The sequence below is a fragment of the Protomyctophum bolini genome, assembly GCF_963924005.1.
Source record: "Protomyctophum bolini genome assembly, chromosome: 12".
Lineage (NCBI taxonomy): Eukaryota > Metazoa > Chordata > Actinopteri > Myctophiformes > Myctophidae > Protomyctophum > Protomyctophum bolini.
In genome coordinates, this window is record NC_137873.1 from 4,139,078 (window position 1) to 4,163,315 (window position 24,238).

General features: G+C 42.3%; 1 protein-coding gene across 8 annotated transcripts in view; it reads right to left on the minus strand.

The window, feature by feature from the left end:
- The window catches only part of tnn (tenascin N), a 52,548-nt gene extending 35,593 nt beyond the window's left edge, over window positions 1-16,955 (minus strand). For all 8 annotated transcript variants that reach the window (XM_080778592.1, XM_080778590.1, XM_080778587.1 and 5 more), the window contains exons 1-6: window positions 16,820-16,955; window positions 8,093-8,287; window positions 7,063-7,254; window positions 6,305-6,679; window positions 2,352-2,482; window positions 2,046-2,175 (exon numbers count right to left, since the gene is read on the minus strand). In XM_080778592.1, coding sequence (XP_080634718.1) covers window positions 2,046-2,175; window positions 2,352-2,482; window positions 6,305-6,679; window positions 7,063-7,254; window positions 8,093-8,285 — 1,021 coding nt within the window. In that variant the 5' untranslated portion in view covers window positions 8,286-8,287; window positions 16,820-16,955. The remainder of the gene's footprint in view (window positions 1-2,045; window positions 2,176-2,351; window positions 2,483-6,304; window positions 6,680-7,062; window positions 7,255-8,092; window positions 8,288-16,819) is intronic.
- Window positions 16,956-24,238: the final 7,283 nt, after the last annotated feature.

Consider the following 24,238-nt stretch of genomic DNA (forward strand, 5'->3'; position numbering starts at 1 on the left):
TCTCGTGCCAGTGGAGGAATGCCATGCTCTGTGTGGTTTGCCATGGCTAACCATAACCATACCACAGTCTTTCCCATTTTTTCCCCCTGTATCTCATTTTCTCTCCCCCTGTCTCCTTCCGTCCCTCTCCTCCTTTCTCCCCCGTTTTTACTCTCTCTCCACATCTGTGAACGCCTGCAGCATCCATTAAATGTGTCTGTGTGGAGCCATTGCCTCGTAATTACAGACTAATGTAATTACCCTTAAATGTAATGGTAAATAAACTCGAGCTTAATGAAACATTTGGAAATGACAGCCTTCAGCTTAATTGTTCATTGCCTTGTGAACTGGCAGGAATTTACGGTAGATTTAGAGGGGAAGGTAAATGGAAAAACATCTTTATCCCATGGGGGACATTTACATTGAAAGTGATCATGTACAGTATTAGTGAAGCTAATTGTTCATCCAGAGACACGAGCAATAATATTTACTTTGAGGAAACTCCTGAACTTTGGACCATGCCATCTCTATTTTCTTTCTTCCAACCACTGGAAAATGTTCACATGTGCAAACAACAAAACGAGCAACGGATAATAATGATGGAAGCAGCTGACATGAATACAGGTTACAATGTATTCCTACCCATTTTGTAGTGCAGCCATTTGAAACAAAAACACTTGCCTCTCTATTGCAAAGTGTCCTAAAAGGAAACACCTGCCTATTTGTTCCCCCGTGCCTTTCTCCTAAATTGGCTGCTTAATCCACAAATTCCCCACATTTTAAGCTCACATATAGCTGCCTCTCATCCCTTCCCGTAAAGATTCAGGTAGGCTCACAACAACCATCCACATCACAGCTTACTTTCATCCTAAAATGTGACAGTTTAAGCCAAAGAAAATCTCCTTTTAAATCCACCAAGTCACACCTATACCCTCTTTCAAATGTTAACCTTTAACTGGTCACATCTACCGTTGCTCCTGTTTTAAGACCAGGCAACGGAGCACACCTGCTAATGTACTTTCTGAAACCACAGCCACATTTACAGTAAGTCCACCAGCTGTACTGTTCTCATCGTGCTCATTCCTCTTGAACTGCACTTTATTCTCTCAAGAAATCTGTTTAAACTGCAGACACACACACTAAAAGCCACACGGTCCAAAACACATCTACAGCCTCTAGCTTGTAATTGCTTCTGTCGTCGAGTGTAGATTTTTTCTTCAATTCTCTGCTAGTAGTTTTGATCTGTCCAAAGTTTGGTTTTCCATCCAAGAATGTCCATTAACAGTGTAATCCATGCTTGAATAAAGGATTTTTATAATATTGTGCCTCTGATGCTTTATATATTTACTGTATATACAATAGCATGTGACTTAAGTTACAGGTGAGGTGGACATGAGTCCTTGTTTTGTTTTGTTTTTCTTATTAATTACTTTCCCATCATCCTTGAAGAGCACCTGATTTGTTTGTTCAACAGTACCAACATATGTTGGGTTTTCTTTTACCCAATGTAGCACTCCCTATTTTTTCTTCAATGTTCAGTACTTTGTTTAACCCATTCTGACCGGGCACCCATTTTGGTGTTGGCATCATGTTATGCTTTAGCTATTGAAAAATAGCAGATCTACAAGCTCATATCGCGCCACCGAGTGGCGCGCTACGAGCTTGTAGGTCTGCTATTTTTGAAAAATTCGAAGAACGACTGACATTTTTAGAATCTGATCTCAGGTCAGAATGGGTTAATCAGACCAGTGTGTGTCCCGTGGAAACCTCGTATGAATCTGATCTCAGGTCAGAATGGGTTAACTACACGAACCCTAAGAATCCCTATTCTGGGCATGCCATAGTGCGCAAACGTTTGGTCAAAATAGGCGAGTGTCGGCCGAAAACAGCAGATCTACAAGCTCACTATGCGTTGCAAACATGTTGCAAACTTGTAGATAGGCAATTTTCAGCAAAGGCATTTGGTGCAGACCCCTATGGGGACACCGGTCAACAAAGTAGGCTATAGGGTTTAAGTGGTTAAATTGATCAACCAGCGCACACTCATTTTGAGGCCAAAATCTCACCTGTGGTGGCCTCAATGCTGTCCGCCTCACTCTTGATCTGCTTGATGACTGCATACACCTCGACAATGTAGGTGACCCCGGGTGTCAGGTCTCTGATCAGGTAGGAGTTGTCTGCGTTGGATATTTTCACCTAGGCAGAGGATGCTGTGGGTTGAGACAACTTCTACCACAGTGAATGAAGCTCTAGATGTGAGTTCTGTCACAAGCTGGTCACTTATAGGATTTTTTTTTCCTGATGCTTGAATGAGAATCGTCTTCTATTGGCAGATTCACTAAGTTACCGGTATTTCAATTCTATTGACTTACCTCTTCCAGTGCACTGACACCTTTGGGCTGATATGTCAACAAGTAATACTCTGCCCCGCGTACCGACTCCCACTCCACCAAGAGCGACACATCGGTCACCCGAACCAACTGCAGACCATTAGGGCCCATAACTGGGAGGGAGAGAGAGAGAGAGAGAGAGAGAGAGAGAGAGAGAGAGAGAGAGAGAGAGAGAAGTTCATGAAGGTTGCATTAACTTTACTATACTATACTATAGTCTCTTCTCCACTACCTCCCACAGGGTTCTACAGTATGTTCCCTGTCGCCTGTTTCTTTCTCCCACACACATATATTCCCATTGTGGTGCATTGGTCCTCCTCAGTATACTCACACATACTGTACTATGCCACACAACAAATTGAAGTAGCCTACTGAAATTTATACATTCTTGTTCTCTCCTTTCTCACACTCTCATTTCTTTCACCCCCCTTTTGTGAAGAGGAGGGGGTAATTTCACGATTATGAAGTTTGACGTTTCTTCGAGAACCTGAGCTGGAAACATGAAGACTATATTGCTTTTTTTCTGTGGTTACAGTTGGGACACCATGCCAGAACCCCCTCAGTCTAGATGATGGAAAAAAATGTGTGTGTATGCTGGGGTGGGTGGGCGGATGAGTGGGGAGTAGTGGTGGTGGGGCTGACCACATGAACCCTTGCATCCCTATTCTGAGCGTGTCATAATAACATTCTGTGAAAATAGCCGTATTTATCGATCAGCTTTTTAGATTGAGTGTAGGGGGAAACAAGGAGGGTGACTATTACAAAGCCTAAGTGCCCTCTAAGCGGTTAAGATCAGGTAGAAAGCTAAATTTGGAGTTCAATAGAAAAAGTCGGGAGTCGGGAGACAGCAAGTCAGCAATGTTGGGGAAAGAAACTTTCCACGAGCAAGGTAAAACTCAGTGGTTGTATGACTTAGTGAAATAAATCTGGTTAGGCTGTGGTGGACTCTGGACTCTTAAGAACAAAAGCACAGTGGAGGCCACTGTGGGGGAGATCGTGTCAAATGGGTGCTAATGGAATCACCGACCACACTTAACAGGAAAGAATGCACATCAGGTTTGGACATTGTTCCATATGGCAAAGTCAGAAAACTTAATGTTTCCTGAAATTGGGCGGGAGCTTTTCACATGCAGCAGCAGTTAATACCCCCTTGTCGCTTGCCGTTTTTCACCAGGCGCGACAAATAACAATCTATCGCCTTCGACTGTTTTTCAAGAGAGCCACTGGGACAAATCATTTAAATAATTTAAAGCTGGGAAAAGTCGACGCAAGTGGAATTTTGTGTCGTCCCTGATTGAGTCTGAGGAAAGCGGAACATTATTAACATAAAAAAAGAAAATGTCCCTGATTAAACATATGGCATGACTTGAAAAGAACATTGTCAGGATAAATGAAATGGACTTCAATCAAATGGCCTAAAAATAAATGCAAACGTTTGATCGTTTGAACCTAGACACTTTAGATTATTCACTCGCACTGTAAAATCGTGGGTGTTGTATAAGAATTGAATTAACAACACAGTTGTTACAGTGCCGTAAGCAAGCATATGGATCCAGTTCACTTCACAAAGTGATCCAGCACTGAAAATGTGTCTGGTTTACTGTTTGAGGGGCATTTCAGTGGCTGCATTGTCCTCGAATGACGGAAAGAAAACAATTGAAAGCCACCCCTTAAGCATGCTTAAAATCAACACTAAAACCCACAGCATCTGCAGATTATGCACCTCTTTGATGTAGATTCCATAAATCCACTAAACCCTCCAAAGGAACTCCTGTTAGATTAGGTCACTGAACGGGCCTTTGATAATGTATTATCATGAAATGACTGATATTATCTCACGCATAGGCAAGCTATTACTATTGTTAAAGCACTGCAAAGTTCAAAATGACAACATCTGCCTTTGATATTAACTACAGGAAAACAGCATTAGCCCGGTACTGCTAAGATCCCAGAGAGGAACTGAGTTTGACCTAAAGAAGCATTCAGCATCACTTCTACACTCCGGCTATTACTGTCATCGCTGGGTAGAAGATTGACAGACATCACTGTATGTTGACATGGACATGGGCCACTTAAAACTAATAAATCCTTTTGTTTTTCCTTTACATTCTTGCTACTTTTCTCCTGTTCCGTATTACGTACTACTGTTATCACTAACACCTAAAATCAACACAATGTATCTTTTCCTTAGCTCCATCTATCCCTGCCTCCTTCTTTGCCTTCCGTTTCCACCCACACTATGCCACTGTTGCTTTTGGAAGCGGCTCAAAAGCTTCTACATACGTAGGTGTAAATTCAGCTGCATGCCTCTGCAGATCTACAGTCTAAGCACAGCCAGGGGAACCTGGACCTCCATCAGGAGAGTGTGATACTGTAAATGATCTGCTAAAGGGCCACTGTCCACTCCACACACACATCATCAGAACCTCAAAATATTTGTATGAATAGGAGTGCCTAAATAGATGTATGTCTGTATCAGTGAACAAGTGGGTTGGACATTGTTCTGCAAACATAATCAAAGACACAGAAAAGGCAAATAATACAAATGTTACCACATTTTAGTACATGTTTTGAAATACATCTGGTGTCTCTGCCTCACTCTTATGGAGTCTTTAATGTAATTCCATGTGTTTGTCACTTTCTGAGCCAAGTATAGGGAACATCTGAATCTCCCAAGCTGTAAAAATGCCATGCTGCTGCTTGTCCTTTCTTCGCAATGAAACCGCTGTGTGGTACAAAAGAAGTGCACTCCGCTCCCCAGGTGGAGCTGAGTGTGCAGAAACATTATAGGTAGTGATGATACAGAAGGGCCTTCAAGCTATAGTGGGCTCTGTTATGTTTGTGTGGTATTAGTGTCTGATGTCATATATAGCCAGGGGGTCAGCAGTGACCCTGGGGGGGGAAGACCACAAATCCACCCTCGTATGAGGGAGCAGCAGAAATAGCTGTGAGAGAGATGTCGTGAAGCAGTAGGTCACTATGACCATTTGTAACAGTCGTTACATAGTCGACCATAAAGGTAATTTAGCTAAATGTATTTTTACAGATTTATTTGGCCAAGCTTATAAGTAGGCAACATCAGGGATCAGTGTCCATACATTTTACGAGGCCGTTGAACTATGTTTAGCATCTGTGTTTGTCATAAGATAAAGAATTGGGGTTCTGTGTATGTTGCCAGCAGACTTATAACAGAGGTGTTTGGAATGAATGGTGTATCTCCAGTTTCACAAGGAACATTTTTAGAGTAATTCCGGGCCCTATAGGACACTGTACAACCCTGGGCTCTGGATAAATAATTCATAAAAATATGGGTGACATAATGGTCTTCGGGGGACCAAACTCTTGTGAAAAAAATAATGGTAATATTTTCTGACTAAAGCTCCCCGAGTATTATATAGCCTTAACAATTTGAATGTAAAGTTTCCAGTTTCCACTAGGGCCTGGCTGCAATGTTGAACATCGACATCGATAAATGGTTCCATACACAAGTAATAACGATTCTTTAACGCTCTCCATAAAGTCTACTACGAATTTGGTCAGTTTGTGTAGCTCATTGTACCGTCATACTCACAGTATCCCATGAACATGAACAAATTGTACTTTTAATCCATTTGAAACTCAGGGACACAGTGTATTTGCATAGCTCAAGGGTTCCGAAATGTTCCAATGCCAAGGACCCCCAAATACCCATAGTAGCATGACGGATGTGCCCCACTATTGTGCAATGACTAAGTAAGTAACTAAGTAACTATAAGCAACAAATTAACTAACAAACATACTAATTAATTACTTGATGAAATAATCAATACGAGATTACGTAATTAACGCGAACAGAGATTTCATGCATTTATAGTAGTATTATTATTATTATTATCATTTTCTGGCCTGATGGCATCCCCTGGTGGCCCACTTTGAAAACCACTGGCATAGCTTACCCAGAGAGCAGTCGTCTCCGAAGAAGCCTTCCTCACAGACGCACTGGCCGTCCACACACCGGCCGTTCCCGACACAGTCATTTAGACACCTCTGGACGCCGCAGTCCTCGCCGGTGAAGTGTGAGAAACACACGCACCTCCCGTCCACGCAGTGTCCCTTGTCGTTGCAGTTGTTCGGACACAGCAGGTCGTTGCAGTCGTGTCCGGTGAAGCCCTGGTGGCACACGCACTTCCCGTCCACGCACCGACCGTTGTCGTTGCAATCGTCCGGGCAGGCGGACACGGAACAGTCCGGGCCTTCCCATCCTGCGTCACACAGACAGCTGCACTTTTCATGGGAGTAGGTACCATGGCCACTGCAGCTCGTGTCCACACCTGGAGGAGGGAGGTGAAGATGACACGATTAAAACTCACTCAGTGCCACAGGACTGAGTGAAAAAAGAAAAAATAAGTTAGGAAGGGACTAGTGGACAAGAGATCCAGTGTAAGTCATTTTACACTTGGTTGCACTTGGCGCTGCAACGCGCTGTGAGCTTGTATATCAGCTAATTTCAGCAAGTGTAAAAACAGTCATTACGACGGCATCAAGGCTCGCCAAAATACATTTTAGTCGACTAAATAAACTGTAGATTTAGTCGACTAAAATCCTATGATATTTAACATTCCAGGGGACTAAAATGTGACAAAAACGATTCAAGAGACGGACTAAAACAAAAAATCTAAATTTGCTGCCAAAAACAACACTGGACACAGCCTACCTCCACTGCCGCAGCATCCTTGGCTACACTGGGTCTTCAGGTAGTTGACCTCTTCCTCCAGGCCGTTGACCCTGTACATCAGAGACTTGAAGCTCTCATCCTCCCCACAGTCACACTGGGGCATGCGTAGCCTGATGTTATGGCTGAAGACAACATTGTCTCCGTCCACAGTGGTTACCACACCTGTCTGATCTGCGGAAAACAAAACACGGGCGGATTTAATAAGATACCGTATACCAGCCATTTGGTGTCCAGCAAAGGTCCGGGTTTAAGAAAATGCGGTTGTTTTTCCGAGTCGAGACTCGAGACAGAAAAACAACCGCATTTTCTTAAAAATATCTTTTAAGAAAATGCCATGTCCATGTGTCCAAAAACACACTTGATGTCCATGTGACTCCACACATGCACATCAATATTTTTCAAGGAGACAAAAATGTCAGCCATCAAGGACAGTGTGAAAACAGAAACGAATGTGTTTCAAACATTCAAACATAGACTGTAAAATATGGTTTCAAAGGACATAATATACCGTACACATATTACGACAGCTCAATGTAAGGCAATTCTGAATCTACTCAATCATAATTTACTCAATCTTGTTGAAAATTAAATTGTATTGCTGTCATAAATTACATTACTACGGGTTATTGCACACAATCGCAATCACATATGCACGCGCGCACACACACCCAATTGATTATTCCATTATTAGTTACAGCTTGGTTGAATGCTCAATTACAGCATGTCTGTCATTTCACGATAACAGGCCACTGCTCTGCTCCGCTTTACTTTGCAATGGAAGTGGAATTCTTGCAAGCGACTAAGCTTGTTTAATACAGAAACCGTAAATAGCTGTCTAATAAGAGGGATAAAATACAGCTTCGGATCAGATTCGCGGCCCTGCATTATAACCCTGTCAGGGTTTATTTAAAAAAAAATGACCGTCTCACTGTTGATTATATATCCCTTACATAAAATAATTTAAATAAAGGTCATAATGAATTACCTATACATTAATATTCACACTCACCTTGTGCTCGGTCCTGGGATGGGAGACTCTCTCCTTTACAGCTGGAGGTCCCTGGCGCGTCAATCTTGTAGACATGACTGAAGGTGATTCCATTCCCCGAGGGCGCTGCGGAGGCTGGCACGTTCTCAGCAGATACGATGTATAGCAGGCCGCCCACCAGGTACAGGGCCCTCCAGTGCAGTCTAGAGGTCATGTCTGTAGAGACGGGAGGAGGATGTAGGGAAGATGCATTACATTTTAACATTAACGTTCTCATTAAACATCCCTCCGAGACAGAGACACATGCGCAAAACAGTCGCTGTTACAGGTAGGCAAACTGGGACATGATACCTTTTCACTGTCTTTTAATGTTCTTTAGCTTTTAGTGTTATTTTTCTTTTTTTTCTATTAAAGTTGTTTTTAATTTGCACGCAGCAAAGGTCATCGGGATCGGGACTCGAACCGGCGACACGCTGTCAGGCTGGATTACGGACCACTCGGCCGGCCCAGGCCCGATAGTGGTTTTATTGATGATAATCTCAAACCCTTTCATATTCATGGTCCTCAGCGGGTTCCGTGTGATGTACTGTAAATGACAGGGATAAGTCAAACAACCAAACGTTACCATAAACTGTGGTTACCAAAAACCAAGATGGTATTGAGATCAGAACTAAAGCTCCTTTATTACAGATCCAAAGAAGCGTGACATGACTTGCTCCACTGGGGCCCTTCTGCCTTTATGAATGTCTTTATAGATCGCACCTTTAGCATTAAACCTGCTACTACTATCCGTGCTGCTTAGTCTTTATGAGTCCAAGTGAATCTTTTCCAGACATCATTTATAGACGTCTGAAGACAGAAATACAACCGGATGATGAATAGGTTATATTGCGTTCAGCCAGGCAGGCCACCGTATGTTTAAACTGGGGAAACATGATGTCAGCGTGGCGTGCACATAAGTAGGCCTGGCCTACGGTACGGTATGGTACTGTGTGTGTGTGTGTGTGTGTGTGTGTGTGTGTGTGTGTGTGTGTGTGTGTGTGTGTGTGTGTGTGTATTCATACATCTGTGTGTGACTGAGCTAATGAGCAGTGGTGTAATTAAGTACTGTACTTAATTAAAATTTGTACTTTACTTGATTATTTTCAATTTCCAATACTTTTACTTCTACTCCACTACATCTCAGAGGCAAATATTGTACTTTTACTCCACTACATTTATTTGAAAACTTTAAGTTACTAGTTACTTTGATTATTATTACAAAACATACATCAACCACTTCAGCCCTATTTACATTTCAGCCAAAAAGAAAATAGCTGATCTACAAGCTCACAATGCATCGCATCACAATCAGCCATTTTCAAAAGATTTGTATACATTTTAAAACTTGAAACGAGACATTGTGCACAATGAGTACTTTCTACTTTTGGTACTTTAAGTACATTTTGAAGCCAATACTTTTGTACTTTTACCGGACTTTTACTTGTAACAGAGTAGTATTCATACTTTTACTTAAGTAAAACAATTGCAGTACTTTTTCCACCACTGCTAATGAGTGGGACTTGTGCCCCAGTAGAGCTGCAGAGAGCAGTCACCACTTTGCCAAAGGCTTTCTTCTTTCAAACCTTTAATTGTGCTCAGTCCGGCGTTAGGGAACTTCAAAGAGCGCGGAAATGTGTCTTCAAAAGATGATATCATCGTGCATGATGACGGTGATGTCATCCGACCAGAGACCTTCCCCACGACTCCCTCAGGGAAGCCAAATTACACACTATCAAAATAATTGGCTTGATATATAATCATAAAAAATCATAGACTTGATCAGAAAGCGACCCGTTCACCGACTATGTCACAATTAGACACTCTAGTTAAAAAAAATGGATTCTCAGCATCTGTAACTTTAGGAAAAGGAAGTTCTGATCCAACTGTCTGAACTTGTGCGGTCTATATGGGAAAACATAGAGAGACTTTAATCCTGGTAATAAATTGAAGGGTACCTACCACTAGCCTGGCATCGCCAGACCGACCGAGCTACAACATTCTGCTGTTTCCCAGGCTGGCTGTATACCACACTAACTGCAGAGTAATACTGTACAGAGCAATTGAGGGCATACTGTATAGCCCAATCATTTTACCAAAGGTAGCAGCCAGAGACACCACGGCAAGAAGCAAACAAAACCGGACAACTTATTTTGTAATCCGATACAGACAGTGCAAAGGAACAATCTTTCATTGACTCCGCAATAAGTTGACAGTTGATCAGTGACGAGAAAAGAAACAAAACATGTATAATAATTGTGTAAAATATATGGGCTAAAACACTATTTCAATCCTAGACAATCTTATTTTTTCCACAAGGAGATAAATGTGTGTGTACAGGTGAGACTTTATACCTGTATAACCATGACGACTAGAAGCTGGGGAATGTCTTTATACTTTCAATTCTGAACCCAACCAAACAGTTTGCTCAAACTTAGCTTACCTAACACATCTTTGAACCCTTTTCTTATTTCTTTTTTGAAGGGTCGAAATTAGCCAGTTGGAAAGCTCCAACGTCAAAACATGGCTCACTGCACATCAAAGAGTAGAAAAGCAGATGGGAAAAACACACTCTGACACAAGTGGAATCCAAGGATCCCACTGGACACCGCATGAGTATTGCCCAGAACATAAAAAACGTCGACAAGCAAATCTTAAAACTGCAAATCTTCCAGGTGCCATAATGCTAAGCTATCCCATTAGCAGGGTCTCCCTGTCCCTGAGCCCGAGGTGTTCTCTCAAAGACACCAGGGTGCCTGACATTTTGAGTAGTACAATATGCTGGAGACTGCAGAGGACCTGGATGTGTGACATTTGAAATGGCTAATGGAAAGCTTCCTCGAAGACTCCATCGGATGCAATTATCTCTCAGTAACATAAACACTTCCAGCCATTCATACTGGAAATATTTCAAATACTCTAGCTGCGCAATTCCGAAGAGTCTCCAGAATCATTGGTTTAGGAAGATTATACACTGATCTATAATTAGCGTGTGCACTGTGTAGAAAGCTATCCAAACTCAACATGTATCATTCTTGTTTGCTTATTTTAGTTTGTTTAACTACCCACGTACACCACAGGTCCGAGCTATGACATCATAGGCATATGGCAATACGGACCCTTTGAATCCCATAGAGTGGCCTTAGAGTTTATGTGATTTATCGGGCGCCAGGATATACATTGAAAAATAAGGAGAAAAAAAAGAAAGGGAAAAGAAACATAGAGAGTATGTCATGGAAATTCAGAGAGAGAGAGAGACATAACAATGACCGTTTATACTGTAAGTGGGGTGGAAGGAGAGCGAGAATGAAAATAGTGAGGGGCAATCCATGGCCGCCTAGCACTGGGCCACATCACACAGGCCTTGCATTGGCCTTGTGGGATGGCACAGTGCATGCGCTGGCACACAGGGATGCTTAAAGGACCTGTTTATTGCTCCCACAATCTGTCAAATGTTCATTTGATGCTCGCCGTTTTCAGCTGCCTTTTATTTGTGTTGGAGGAAACGCCGGCCTGTGGACCTTCCAAACACAGCAGAGAGACTGCTAAGAATGTGGAACACTGTTGTGGAACCGAGGGAGACACCGAGTGATGAATGGATATGGAGGGAGGCAGCAAAGGAGGGCTTAAAGTTAGGTTCGAGAAACTGTAACAGGAGGGCCTTCTAAGACCGGGACGGACGGATGGATTGAAGGATGGATGCATGGATGGATCAATCGATCAAGCAGGGCCGTGCATAATGAGAAATGAGGCAGAGCGGCGACATCCTGCGTTTGGAACATTGAGAATGGGCAGGTTTAGGAATAAAGAAATGCCAAGACATATTTGTGATGACTTCAAACTATTTGTTTTTCTTCTCCCACCCTCCTTTTTTTGATGACTTTACCTTACCCACTTTCAGAGCTGTCAGATATCAACATCCACCCCTGTCAGGTGATTATAATGGCGTTAAGCCGCCATTTCTCCACACAACCTCCATACAGATAGTATTTCATACTGCCTCTCAAAGCACACAAGTAAAATTCAGCATGTCCATAAACATGCTTGAAAATTCCCACCTGACAGTAACTTCTCTCCCTCAAAGCAGAGCTATGTCAATGAGCCTGTAAAATGCTTAGGACTGTACTGTATCCACTGCTTCTGTGTGGGCACTCTTTTGTAACAGGGTGTGTGTGTGTGTGTGTGTGTGTGTGTGTGTGTGTGTGTGTGTGTGTCTGTGTGTGTGTGTACCTTCTATTATCTATTTTATAGCTTACAGAAGAACAGCTTCCAAACACTATAGAGACAATACTGTCTGGATCCTCAGACACCTTTCACTTAAGATGTGTGAACAAAACAGTGTGCGTGTGTGGCGGGTGCATGTGTGTGTGTGTGTGTGTGTGTGTGTGTGTGTGTGTGTGTGTGTGTGTGTGTGTATGTGTGTGTGTGTGTGTGTGTAATACATCAAGCCACATGAGAGCCCTTCAACAGAGTTCCAGTTATTTTGGTCATCAGCTGCAACTGACAGACCATGGGCTCCATTTTCGTCACCACTAAACCCCTTATCCCTAAACTTCTTTGCCTTTTTTTACTATTTTGCAAAACATTTTTGAATAGTTAAAATGGCCAGTCTATGACACAACGTGTCAATGTAGATTGGCTAGTTGTTTTTCAAAATAGTAAAAAAGGCAAAGAAGTTTAGGGATAAGGGGTTTAGTGCCAGCGGTGACGAAAATGGAGCCCCATGTGTCCTTAATAAAGATTGATTGATTGATTGATTGATTGATTGATTACCAAATGGCCAGCCAAATGGTCTCCTGTTTCCATCCCTGAACCCTGAATCGAATGCCAGATGTGTTTGTCCATTGTGTCGCCTATACAATAAACTAGAATAGACTAGACTAGAATAGAATAATATTGATTGGATGCAGACTTGCAGAGCGTGTCCATCTTTTAGTGATGACAGACATAGCACATTTGGATGCCACATTGGCCACTAGATCGTACGCCAGAATTGTCGGTCACCATGTTGGGGCTGCACCACATTGGCACACTGACCACACTTATTACAGAGTGGCATTTCAGGAAAAAAGCTGTGCAAAACCAGTCCAGTCTATTTTCCGAGGGTTTGAGCTCCCGTGACACTCAGCAATAACAAACCCCCTGTTCCTATGCCAGGAGGACATACAGAGAGTTGTAATTAATTTTATTGTGATTTATGCTTTGCAAAACAGTTCTGTTCCAAAGGTTTTAGTTCCCAGTCCCAAGTTTTTTTAGTAAAAAAAGGGCATAGTCTTAAAAAGAAACTTGAACATCAGGTAGACTAGAGCCTGGAGCGTTTCTTTGTGTTTTGAATGAGTTTCCTGTCTCTCCATCCCTTTTTTACACAGACCATGGATCTGTTCTTTTATCTTTGTTTTCTTGCCGTCTTTCTGGACGAGGATAAAAATGACATAGTTTCACAAAATCTCAAAAAGCCCCCAAGTAGAATATTGCACAGTATCCGACTGTGCTGTTTATAGCATATTTATAAGAGGGACATAAATGTGAAAGGACGTGAATGTCTTAACCACTTATATGTCCATGTTTGAATCAATATCATATTGATGCTATACTCATGCAATTGTGAGTAATTACATAAAATACATATACATACATATGTCCATTTATTATACATAGCCTACTGAATATATATTCGAGTTAATTATATGTTTATACAGCATAACATATATTATTAATTATGTGTGCTATATTGTTTTACTACTACTACTAGAAACATCAACCTCATAAGTAGGCTAATTCAGTTCATTTAAGCCTACATAAGCCTCATTTGAGCGTACAATTAGCAATAATAGTCCCTATCTGGATTTAAACGACTTGCTGAAGTCAGTCGAGAAACTTAACCGCCAGCATTTTTCAGTGAAACCCTTATTTTGAAGGATCCACTGGAAACGCGTGAACCGGAATACCACACATAACAGCAACTGGCAAAGTGGCCAATGCGGCGTCTGCTTTGCAACAGTGTGTCTATGGTATAGTCAAAGAAACAGCGGTAGGAAGCAACAAAAAAAAAAAGGCAAAAATAGAAAGGAGACAAGGGAAAGGAAAAGGTCAGACTGCGTGCAGAATCTCCCATCCTCTCCTGAGAGCCATTAAGCATCAGACAAAAGGCCGACTGTTCCACCAGGCTCCAGCTCCAGAGGAGCCTCATTGGACCAAAGCGACGAGCCCTGAGATGAGAGCAGGGAGGAGAGGAAGAAAGAGTTGGCCAATGTGGAAAAAGATGCGGGGTACCACAGGGTCTCGGAGGGCGGTAGGTCGCGCATTTATGTGCGGTTGCAGCAGCAAACCCCCGCAGCAGACGCTTGTTGAATTTTCCCTCTCTCGCATGCAGCTTGCAGGCAGACGCGGGGAAAGGAGAGCGACGGAGAAGCTGAAAGCAATTATCGCCGGAGAGCCGGGGCTTATATGTGCACGCGCCCGTCTGCCTCCGATGCCAGCGAGCAGACCTTGATAAGGGCCCGGGCCAGTCCGCGATCATATTATAGACATGCTTTTCTGGAAAAGGAAATCCAGTCAGCTTTCGGTGTAATAATAAATCGGACCTATTTTCAGACGACCACGCATTTCTGAAGTTGCATGCCCAGAGGGTCATGAAATTTTCTCTGGACGTAAAGGGCTGCTTAAACTTTCAATTTGAGCAATAAAACTGAAGTTGGGAGGTTTTTCATTCAGCATTATGCAAGCCTGACATTTTATAAACCTCACATTTCGGGTTGTGGGGAAACTGGCAACAGCAAGACTCTGTTTCAGTCTCATCTCTCTCTTACGCACGCACACACAGTACTGCACGCACACACGCACACGCACACGCACACACACACACACACACACACACACACACACACACACACACACACACACACACACACACACACACACACACACACACACACACACACACACACACACACACACACACACACACACACACACACAGTCTCTCTTCTACAGCTCTCCGTCTCCTGTCTGTCTGTCTGTGTCTCCAAGGCTGTGGGCCTACAGTACATCTGCAGTTCATTTTGCCAAGGCTTCTGTGTAAACCCTGAGCCAGCACAGTAGCATTAGAGGTAAGACCAGCCGGCCGGCCGTCCTGGGAGACTAAGCAGATACTTATTAACTATGAAAACAGAGAGGAAACGCCACTGACAGCTTTAGTCACGGAAAACGCCATAAATATGAGATTCACTGACACACTGTTTGCTTGATGAAGCAGTCGGCGGTGATCTGGGATGCCTTGCAGCTCCACCACCACCAGCTTGGTGTACAAATTCTAAATATTAACCTGAACAACTTCCTGCCAGCGCCACACAGACCACAGGGGTGTATGAAGTCATACCTCCATGCAAGCTGGACCTGCTCCATTAACTATTCCAGTAATGAGAGGCGGCCAGTCAGATGTTCGTCTGCCTGTTTTACATTGACAGTAGATGTGCTTAAAGTGCAGAACCGCTGTAACCACTAGAAGCAACAGGGGTTCTATAATTGCAGCACATAATGAGTAAAGGAACCCTCATTCTCACAGTATTCTCAGAACATGCGTTTGGTTTAGCCTCAATGTCATAACAAATTATTGTTCACCAATGAACTGTCCGACTCCTGGAGTAGTAACGCTACAAAACAGATTTATGTATAAAGGAAGTCATTGGCCTATAAAATACTAGCATGCCACAGAAAATCTGGCCTTTACAACTTCTCACAAGACCGTCTGAGGAGGAGAATAAGCTAGAAGCGGTAACTGGGAATCACGCTCATAAGTCAAAGCGTTCAGTTAGGATTCTCTGCCTGCTGCTTGACAGACAAGAGGCGAGGAGTGCTCCATTCATGCCTGACTACCCACCAGATCACTAGACAGATAGACAGACGGACAGGCAGAGAGAGAGAGAGAGAGAGAGAGAGAGAGAGAGAGAGAGAGAGAGAGAGAGAGAGAGAGAGAGAGAGAGAGATCTTTGACAGGCTAGGGTTACTTGATAAAGGGCAAAGGGGGTTGGATGAAAAATAGAGAAGAGAATGGAGAGAGAGAGAGAAACAGGCAAGAAGAGAGGAAACAATGAAGTGTAACTACTTCCTTTACACAGACCATTCCAGGAGATTTGGAAATAAACAAGAGGGAGTTCAGTTGCAGAGTGATATAGCTGATGTCTCTGACTCGTCTATAAATTATCCTCACCGTTTTCCTTAACAAAAACATGCACCACTACAAGTCTCTGTTGACACTTGTGTCGTGATTAAACTGTATGATCTGGCCCAACAAGTCCAATAATTCACGGCATAAAAATGTAATAAGTCATGAACTACCACAATAATTACCAATATCCAATTCTCATAAAACAAAACTTTCTAGCAGGTTTGTTCGGTCATTTAGCAAGAATTGCACTCACTGCTGCCATAATACAAATAAAGAAGATTTCACAAAACATTGCATGTTGTACAATTCCAATCAGCAGTACCTTCTCCGATGAATAACTCAATAATGAAACAAAATCTTTAACCGATTCAAGACAGGAACCCCTTTTGGGGTAGTTGTTGCTATGTACAGTATACAGCAACATAATATTTTTGTAATTTTTTGAATAAATATTTGACGTAAGAAAACTTAGGTCAGGATTTAGAGGGTGTTCAGTCCCCAGTCCTAAATGGGTTCAAATAAAAAGCAAACAGTTGCCTTACCCTTGCTGCTTCTGTTACTTTCTCCTTCTGTCTCTCTCTCTCTCCTCTGAAAGACTGTCACTCACAGACTCTCCTTCTGCCACCTGTTGACAAGGCCAATAATCTGGAGACCCCTGCTCTATAGTCCCCTCTTCTCTCTCTCTCTCCTCCCCCAAACCCCCCACCCCACCCCACACACAACCCATCACTCTCTTTACCGTGGCCGCCTCCCTCCTCTCCCACAACTTGTTAAAACTCCTCACAAAATGTCCTCAGCCAATGGGAGTGTCTCCTGTCCTCTGCTCAAAGGGATGAAATAGAGTTCCAGAGAGAGGGAGAATCAGATGAGGAGAGAGAGGTAGAGATGGAGTTGTTTCCCTTCTTTCTTTCTCTCTCTCTCTCTCTCTGAGTAAATCATCTTCTTCAAAGGTGCTTCCTACTACTAGCTACACCATATTTCAATCCCCTTCAACTATGTATCATGGCTCACACTCTCTCTCTCTCTCTCTGTTTCTTTCCGTTTCCCTCTCTCTTTCGCTCTCTTTTTTTTGTCTCTCTCCCCAGCTTTCCTCTGTAACCCAAGGCCGTCAACATTTTTTCTCACCTTTTTTGTTTTAAAACCGAGCTTCACCAAGGTCTCCCCCGCCTATACATTTCCCGCTACAGTAGCAGGAGAGGATGACATTAATCTCAGGGACTGAAGCCAAGAAAAACCCACAATTGATTCAGGGCATTCACGTTCTGAGTTCTACTTAATGGTTAAATTGAGGACATAATGGTTGAAATCCAGGCATTAGTTCCAGCCCCAGGTTAAGCAAAAATTACAGCAGTATTGAATTGCAGAAGTCAACTGGTCAAATGGACTGCACCAGCTGAGAGAATAAGACAAAAGGAGGGAATAAAGAAAGACAAGAATGCTCATCAAGAAGAGCAAGAATAAAATATGATGGGGGTATGGGGTTTGGGATATCCCCCCTGGAGAGGATTTATCCAAGGTCATTCAATCAGTTGATGGCTAACAGATCAACGCAAAACCTCAAAAAAGAACAGAAGTCTTGATTCGATTTGCGGTTGTGCGCATTGTTCTTTGTGAAGCATTCTCACATTGGCTTCCTGAAAACAATGAAGCACAGAGAAGCAGTAGGCCAGCTCACTGAAGTCCAGATACAAACCACAGATCCCATTACCATTCAAAACCCTTAAGCTGTGAAGCACAAAGACAGCTGAACTATATTGCTCCTCGAGTCCTTGCCATATCAACATTATATACTTCAGTGCAAACACGCCAATTTGTTAACTTTTCAGCAACTACTGTATGTTGTTTGGATACACAGAAACACTAAACCCAGTGTGGTACAAAATAACTATGTCCAACAGAACTTCAATTTATGCAAACAATGTCAGTCACGTGTTGGTGACATACTTGTGTACTGGCATGCACACACGGACACACACTCACAAAGACCCTCATCGCCATCTACCCCCCAGGTGTCAAGGTTGGTGATATTTTATGCTGACAGTGGCTTTTTGTGTCTAAATATATATAGCTATGGTTTCGCATTTCTGTGGAAACACTGGGGAGAGTGGGATGGCTCCGGTGAAACTGGAGCTGTTGCTGAAAGGCCAGGTGTCCTGGTTGTTAAAGGACAAAATGCCACTCTGAGCCTTTCTTTTGTGCCTTCTCACCAACTGGAATAGTGATGTGAGACAATACTGTCTGTGGGGTCCACATATTCTCTACAGTGATTTCTGAAAATAATTGAATAAGAGATATCACTAGCAAAGAAAATATCCTGCTCCTTATTGCTGTGTAATGATGGCTTCAAATTAGTTTTTTATTTTCTTTAAAAAGGAAAATGGTGTCTACTTCTATAAAGGAATCTTCACTTCATACGCATGGGGAGAGGGGGGGGGGAGGGGTAGATGGAGGTATGAAGGAAGAGATAGGGAGAATCTTAACATAATGGCATGTCATTACAGGCAGTTAACAGACGGAACGTGGAATGTCCAGTCCAGTGAATTCGTTGCACAGCCTGATTGGATCAGGAGTGCATGCTGTCTCCCAAACAGATAGATAATTACCTGGTACTAGTTTCCATTAAAAAAAGATAATTGAAGCTGAGGCTTTCCATTAAGTTAAATATGTAGCATAACGGATGTATAACTGATTCTCATATTCCAGACTCACATTATTTTACTGTTTTTTAACAGTTGACAGTGACGCTGATTAACAGTATTTGTAGTCATCTCTTCATAGTGGAGAGTCGATTAAAGAAAGATAATTCTATCGCCGTTGAGGACGGTTTTTCAAATTTGTATTCAGCGAAGAGTTATTTCTTCAGTGCCAGGCATTCAGTGCCTTTGCAACTCCATCTACATTCACAACAGGAATCTGTCAAGAACAATAAGCTCTTTACGATTTTTCACTGAAGTGGGCACTGGAGTCATTTGGTGTAAGTGCCTTGCTCAGGGCCACAACAACAGCATATGTTAAGGAAGCGGAGAATGTTAGTTTAGTTATTCACTTTCCCAGATTTTCTCATCTGGTTTGTATATTTTTGAACAGGTCACCCCCGACACTGCTTCCCCTAACAAATTAAATCCATTCCCCGTATCCCCATCCATTATAATGCTTCTTCCAAACCAACAAAAATGATCTAATTTGAATAATTTGACAACTGAAAAAGAATTATTGTCTTTTATACTATCCGAGTCCAGGAAAATTCAGAATATAATAATATTATATTATAATAATAATCAAAATCATCCTCCCCACATAATGCATTAATGGTCAGGCACCATCATGTCATTGTGATTTATAACCACCACCACTAGGACACTGCACTCCCATTATGCAATTTCATGTGTTAGTTCCTAGAATCTCCAACAGTGGAAAGCGCTTTTACTGTACCTTTTCCCAGTTTTGGCCTGGTGTGCCAAGTACATTTGCACATACGGTAAGAATACATCTGGAATTCTGCATTTAAGCATACAGAGCAGTACAGGAACTACAGGGGAACTATTGAACAGCTGGGAAGTGGTTGCAGTTCTATCTCTTGCTCAGGATAACTGTGTGTGTGTGTGTGTGTGCGCGCGCGCGCGCGTGCGTGCATGTGTGTGAGTAGTTCTTATCTTGTATCAGAACGAACGGTACTTTTCTACCTAATCTGATCCCAAATCAACGTCCAGAGGCGTCAGTGACACAGGATAGCAGGAATGCAGAAGCAAACAAACATTGCTTGACATTCACCGTCTTGAGAAACATCTTTGACTTAAATCTTTGTAATATGTGAAATAAATTCATATTTGCCTCTATCAAAGGCTCAAGCAATGTTAAGAAATGCACGCCGTCCTTCAACGGAAAAAAACAAATCCATTCACAAAGGGGGTATTTTGTGTCCTCTTTACTTTCCATCATATCCCGTGTGATGGGAAGTAACAGACGATTCTCACAGAACCCTCATTAACAGTGGCCTTACTCTGTTATTCATTCTTTGTTCATTGTCGGTGAGATTACAGGGCCATGGGCTCATGGTGCATTTCAGGCCACTGACTGACGGCGAGTTTAACTGCCTTTAGCTATAAACAATCACAGACGTAAAGGTCAACCACTCTGCTAGATAGGCTAATCCCACAGGTTTGTGCTGCAGGGTGCATAAGATGCTCATTTCATTCAACTATGTGGATCAGTCACAGATGCATGGTCTCTTTGACCCGTGCACTCGCTCTCTGTTCTCTCTCAATCTCTCTCTAGCCTATATCGTTCTCTCTCTCTCTCTCCCTCCCTATCTCCCCTCACCCAGTGGCGGTGCCTCTCTTTCCCTATTAAAGCTTAAATCTAACGATGGAGTATTTGTCTGGTTCCTAAGGGAGAATGCCACAGGACAGGAAATACCCTGCATAATATATATTACTCTAGATCCCATCATTCCCCATCCCATATCTCATCTTACTGTACATATATTACAATAATAATAGGTATATAGACAATATGATATTTTATACAAAGTGCAATACTGTATTGCACTTTGCATGCATACATACAGTACATGCATACAATGCATTTACAATGCAGAAGAATACTGTAGTAGGGCATTGCTGTATACTGAATGCTTCACTTGTGTGTGCGCCAGTAAAAGACTCTTCTGGGCATAGTATATAATGTAGTAGGGCGAACATTCATAAAAATAGCTGATCTACAAGCTGTGTTGTGCAACGTGATGTGTGGTGAACATGTAGATTGGTGGTTTTTAGTGAATCAATTTGGCATGGAGGGGGAAAAATAACCCCGGCAGCCAGTGCAGTATATAAGGGTTTTAAGAAAACAAGATACTAGTCTTGGTTATACAAAAGGCTAACAAAAATCGACCTGCTTCAGAAGAATAACAGAAAGTAAGTGCCTCACTGGATCACCAAAGTCTATTCAAACGGCTCCAATGCACATTGGCATAGATCCTACCGGTGTCTGGAACTGTATTGGAGGGATAGGCCTACAGCATCATTCTTCCATGACACATTCAATCGTCTCGGTTATTGGAAAATGCTTTGTCAGCCATTATTTTGGAATGTCCTTTATGTGTTGTTTAGTTGGTAGAGAGCGACCCAACAATATGACACGGCAATATAGCATGTGGCTTGCATCCGGTTGGCGGCGCATAGTTTTTGTTCCCCACATAATGCAAATCAATTATAGTCTCGCTACTCACGCTACGAGTTAGAATAAAAGATGGACATATCAAACGATTATTATACCAAAAGAAATGAAACTTTCATTATACCAAACTAAACCAATTTTGAACCCGACTCATTTTAAACCCGAATCATTTAGGCACAACGCCGGAGGTTCTGGTCCTGGGTTCTGGACGCCTCGTGACCAGACCGGATCAGAAAATCAAAAATTGTATGATCCCAGGCTAGTGTTAGATTAGATGGCTAGACCAAGTCATACTACACTAGTGAGTGTCAAATAGGTTTTCCATACGGTTTGACTGTAATTGCCTTCAAAATAGTGGTCAGGGGCTATTTCTTATTTGATCACAAATTTTCAAAAATGATTTTGTCTTAGCCATTATTGTGTGCCTTGGCGCAAAATCTTGAATGCTACTGAGGAATAACAAAATAAAATGAAAATGATCTCAGTGCATGGTTTCAATTAATGTACCTTCCATTGTGTTCTGTTCTCATAATGATGATCTGCTGTCTGTAAAGTAGAAGGGTCAGATGAGATTTACATTTCATGAGAATATGACATTGCCCCAAAGCTCAGTTTCTGTAACTCACATGCCTTTTATAAAAGGTTTCATTATGTGGGGAAAAAAGGGAAAATATTCTGTATGCTGAGAGATGCTTTCACCCCATTTGCTGCACTTCCACTGAGTTTCAAACAAAGCATTAATCTATCTGGCGTTTTATTGATTGAAGTCTAATGTAGCCGTGGTCATTGCTGACGTGCATGCCTTGATCTTTCCCCTCAGACTGTGAGTAGGCAGAGTTGAACGCTTATTAAATGCCACGGGTAATTTATTGAACACCTCTGTATGCTTACTGCTGCACTTGTATATCTTCTTGTTTTTGCTCCCATGCAGGCAGTATAAATAGTTGTCCTCCTGATGCTCGTATATTTCGCGTTAGGACAGCCATATGTGAAAACTTGCAAGGATTGTTAAAATGAGCAGATCCTCTAGCTTGCTATAGGCACGGTGCAGTCAATCATGTACAAATTACCCACCAATGAACCACGCTTTACTCCCTAGAAAACCACATAAAAGTGAAGAGTTATGATTGTGGTATTTCCTGAGAAGTTATTAGTGACTTTAAAACAGTTGTGGTGAAATTGACATACCTCTAAGACAAAGAACACATTTGGTTGATATTTCTACATACGTCCAAAGTCTAAACACTGCTCTATTGAAATAACATACTTAACTGTATAGCGAAGTAGATGGATGTTTTTCCACCCATCTACCATTAGCTCTCCATAGCATTTCCGACCACATCAGTGTTAAACACATTATGATGACATCAGCTCTCTATGCAGCTCATTGTTTCTTTGCGTTGACTTTACGTCTTAACATAAACCCCAAAACACATTTCGGGCTGTATACAAAATATACAAGAAGTGCATACATGTATCCTTTGAACCATATGGTGTACATTTATGCACCCCAACCAACTGTGGTCGTGGGGATTTGCAACAGCACTGATTGCATGTTTCCTCGTGGATATGGAAACTGTTGATTGAAGAGGCTGATTTGATCAGAAAGGGGGTTGCTCTGAGGGGCCGCTTGGAAAATAGGCCCTGACAGATAGATCTAAATAGCACCGCAAAATATCTAGCACATGAAGCATGTTTAAAGATGGAGTAGACGTCATGTCTGTACTGTACAGACCAGTCTGACCGCTTTCTTAAATCAGACTACTTATCATCAATTAGTTGCAACGCTACATTCCATTGTCGTAGACGTATGGATGGATTTTTGTTTGTCTGGATACCGGCTAAATCATTTAGATTTAATGTGTTTAATTTGTGTTTATTCAGCAACAAAATTAAATTTGAGAAAGCAGGATAAAGCATGATCCAGTTACCAGTATTCTTGTGTACGTATGTGCACCGGTCAATTATTTTTGAGACAGGTACATTTTTGCTAGCGTGTAAACTGGGCCAGTTACACTGGTGCAAAGGAAATCAGATTAGAGCCAGCAGTGTAGACCAAGCCTCAGTGAATTATGAGAAAATAAACTGGAGCCATATGGTTCGGTGGTGAATGTGTATTCCCTTTAAGACGTCGTTATGTGTTACATTTTCTCTGAATGCTTGCCATAATGAACTTTTATGCATGCACAAACAGTCACAGACATGTTCCTGATATGTGTCCACTTATCTCTAAAGTGTACCTAAAGTGGCCTACCACAATTGACTTAAATGGTCTCTTGTCTGAAACACACAAACAGGCATACTAACATATTTGCAGGGCAAATGTAATGCAAGTATCCATGGTCTTGTGCCGGCTTTTCGGGATTTACAGCCACATTAGACCCCGTTTTAGTTTCTTGCACGTTATTGTCTCTACCAGGCCGAAGGCATGGGGAGAGAGTATGTATTACACTGAATACACTCATTCCGTCCGTCTGTGTGTCCGTCCGTCCGTGGACAGCTAATCTCTGGCACCGTTGGCTTGATCACACTCACAGCCATACTCTGCACACGCCTCCCTGAATGCCACAGTTTGTTGAACCTCTGCCCATTGGCCTCTTATAGCGTCACCAGGAGGCTGCTTTGTGCAAAACTATTTTTTGGACAGTAGACCTACAGATTTAGTTCAAACATCACGCAATTTGGTACACAGTCTCTCTAGACTAGAGCCATTCAACGAAAGGGTCTTTCAGATTTTTCAGACTCCATATGGCTAAGATTGGCTTCCAAAGTTTGCAGCAGTGCTC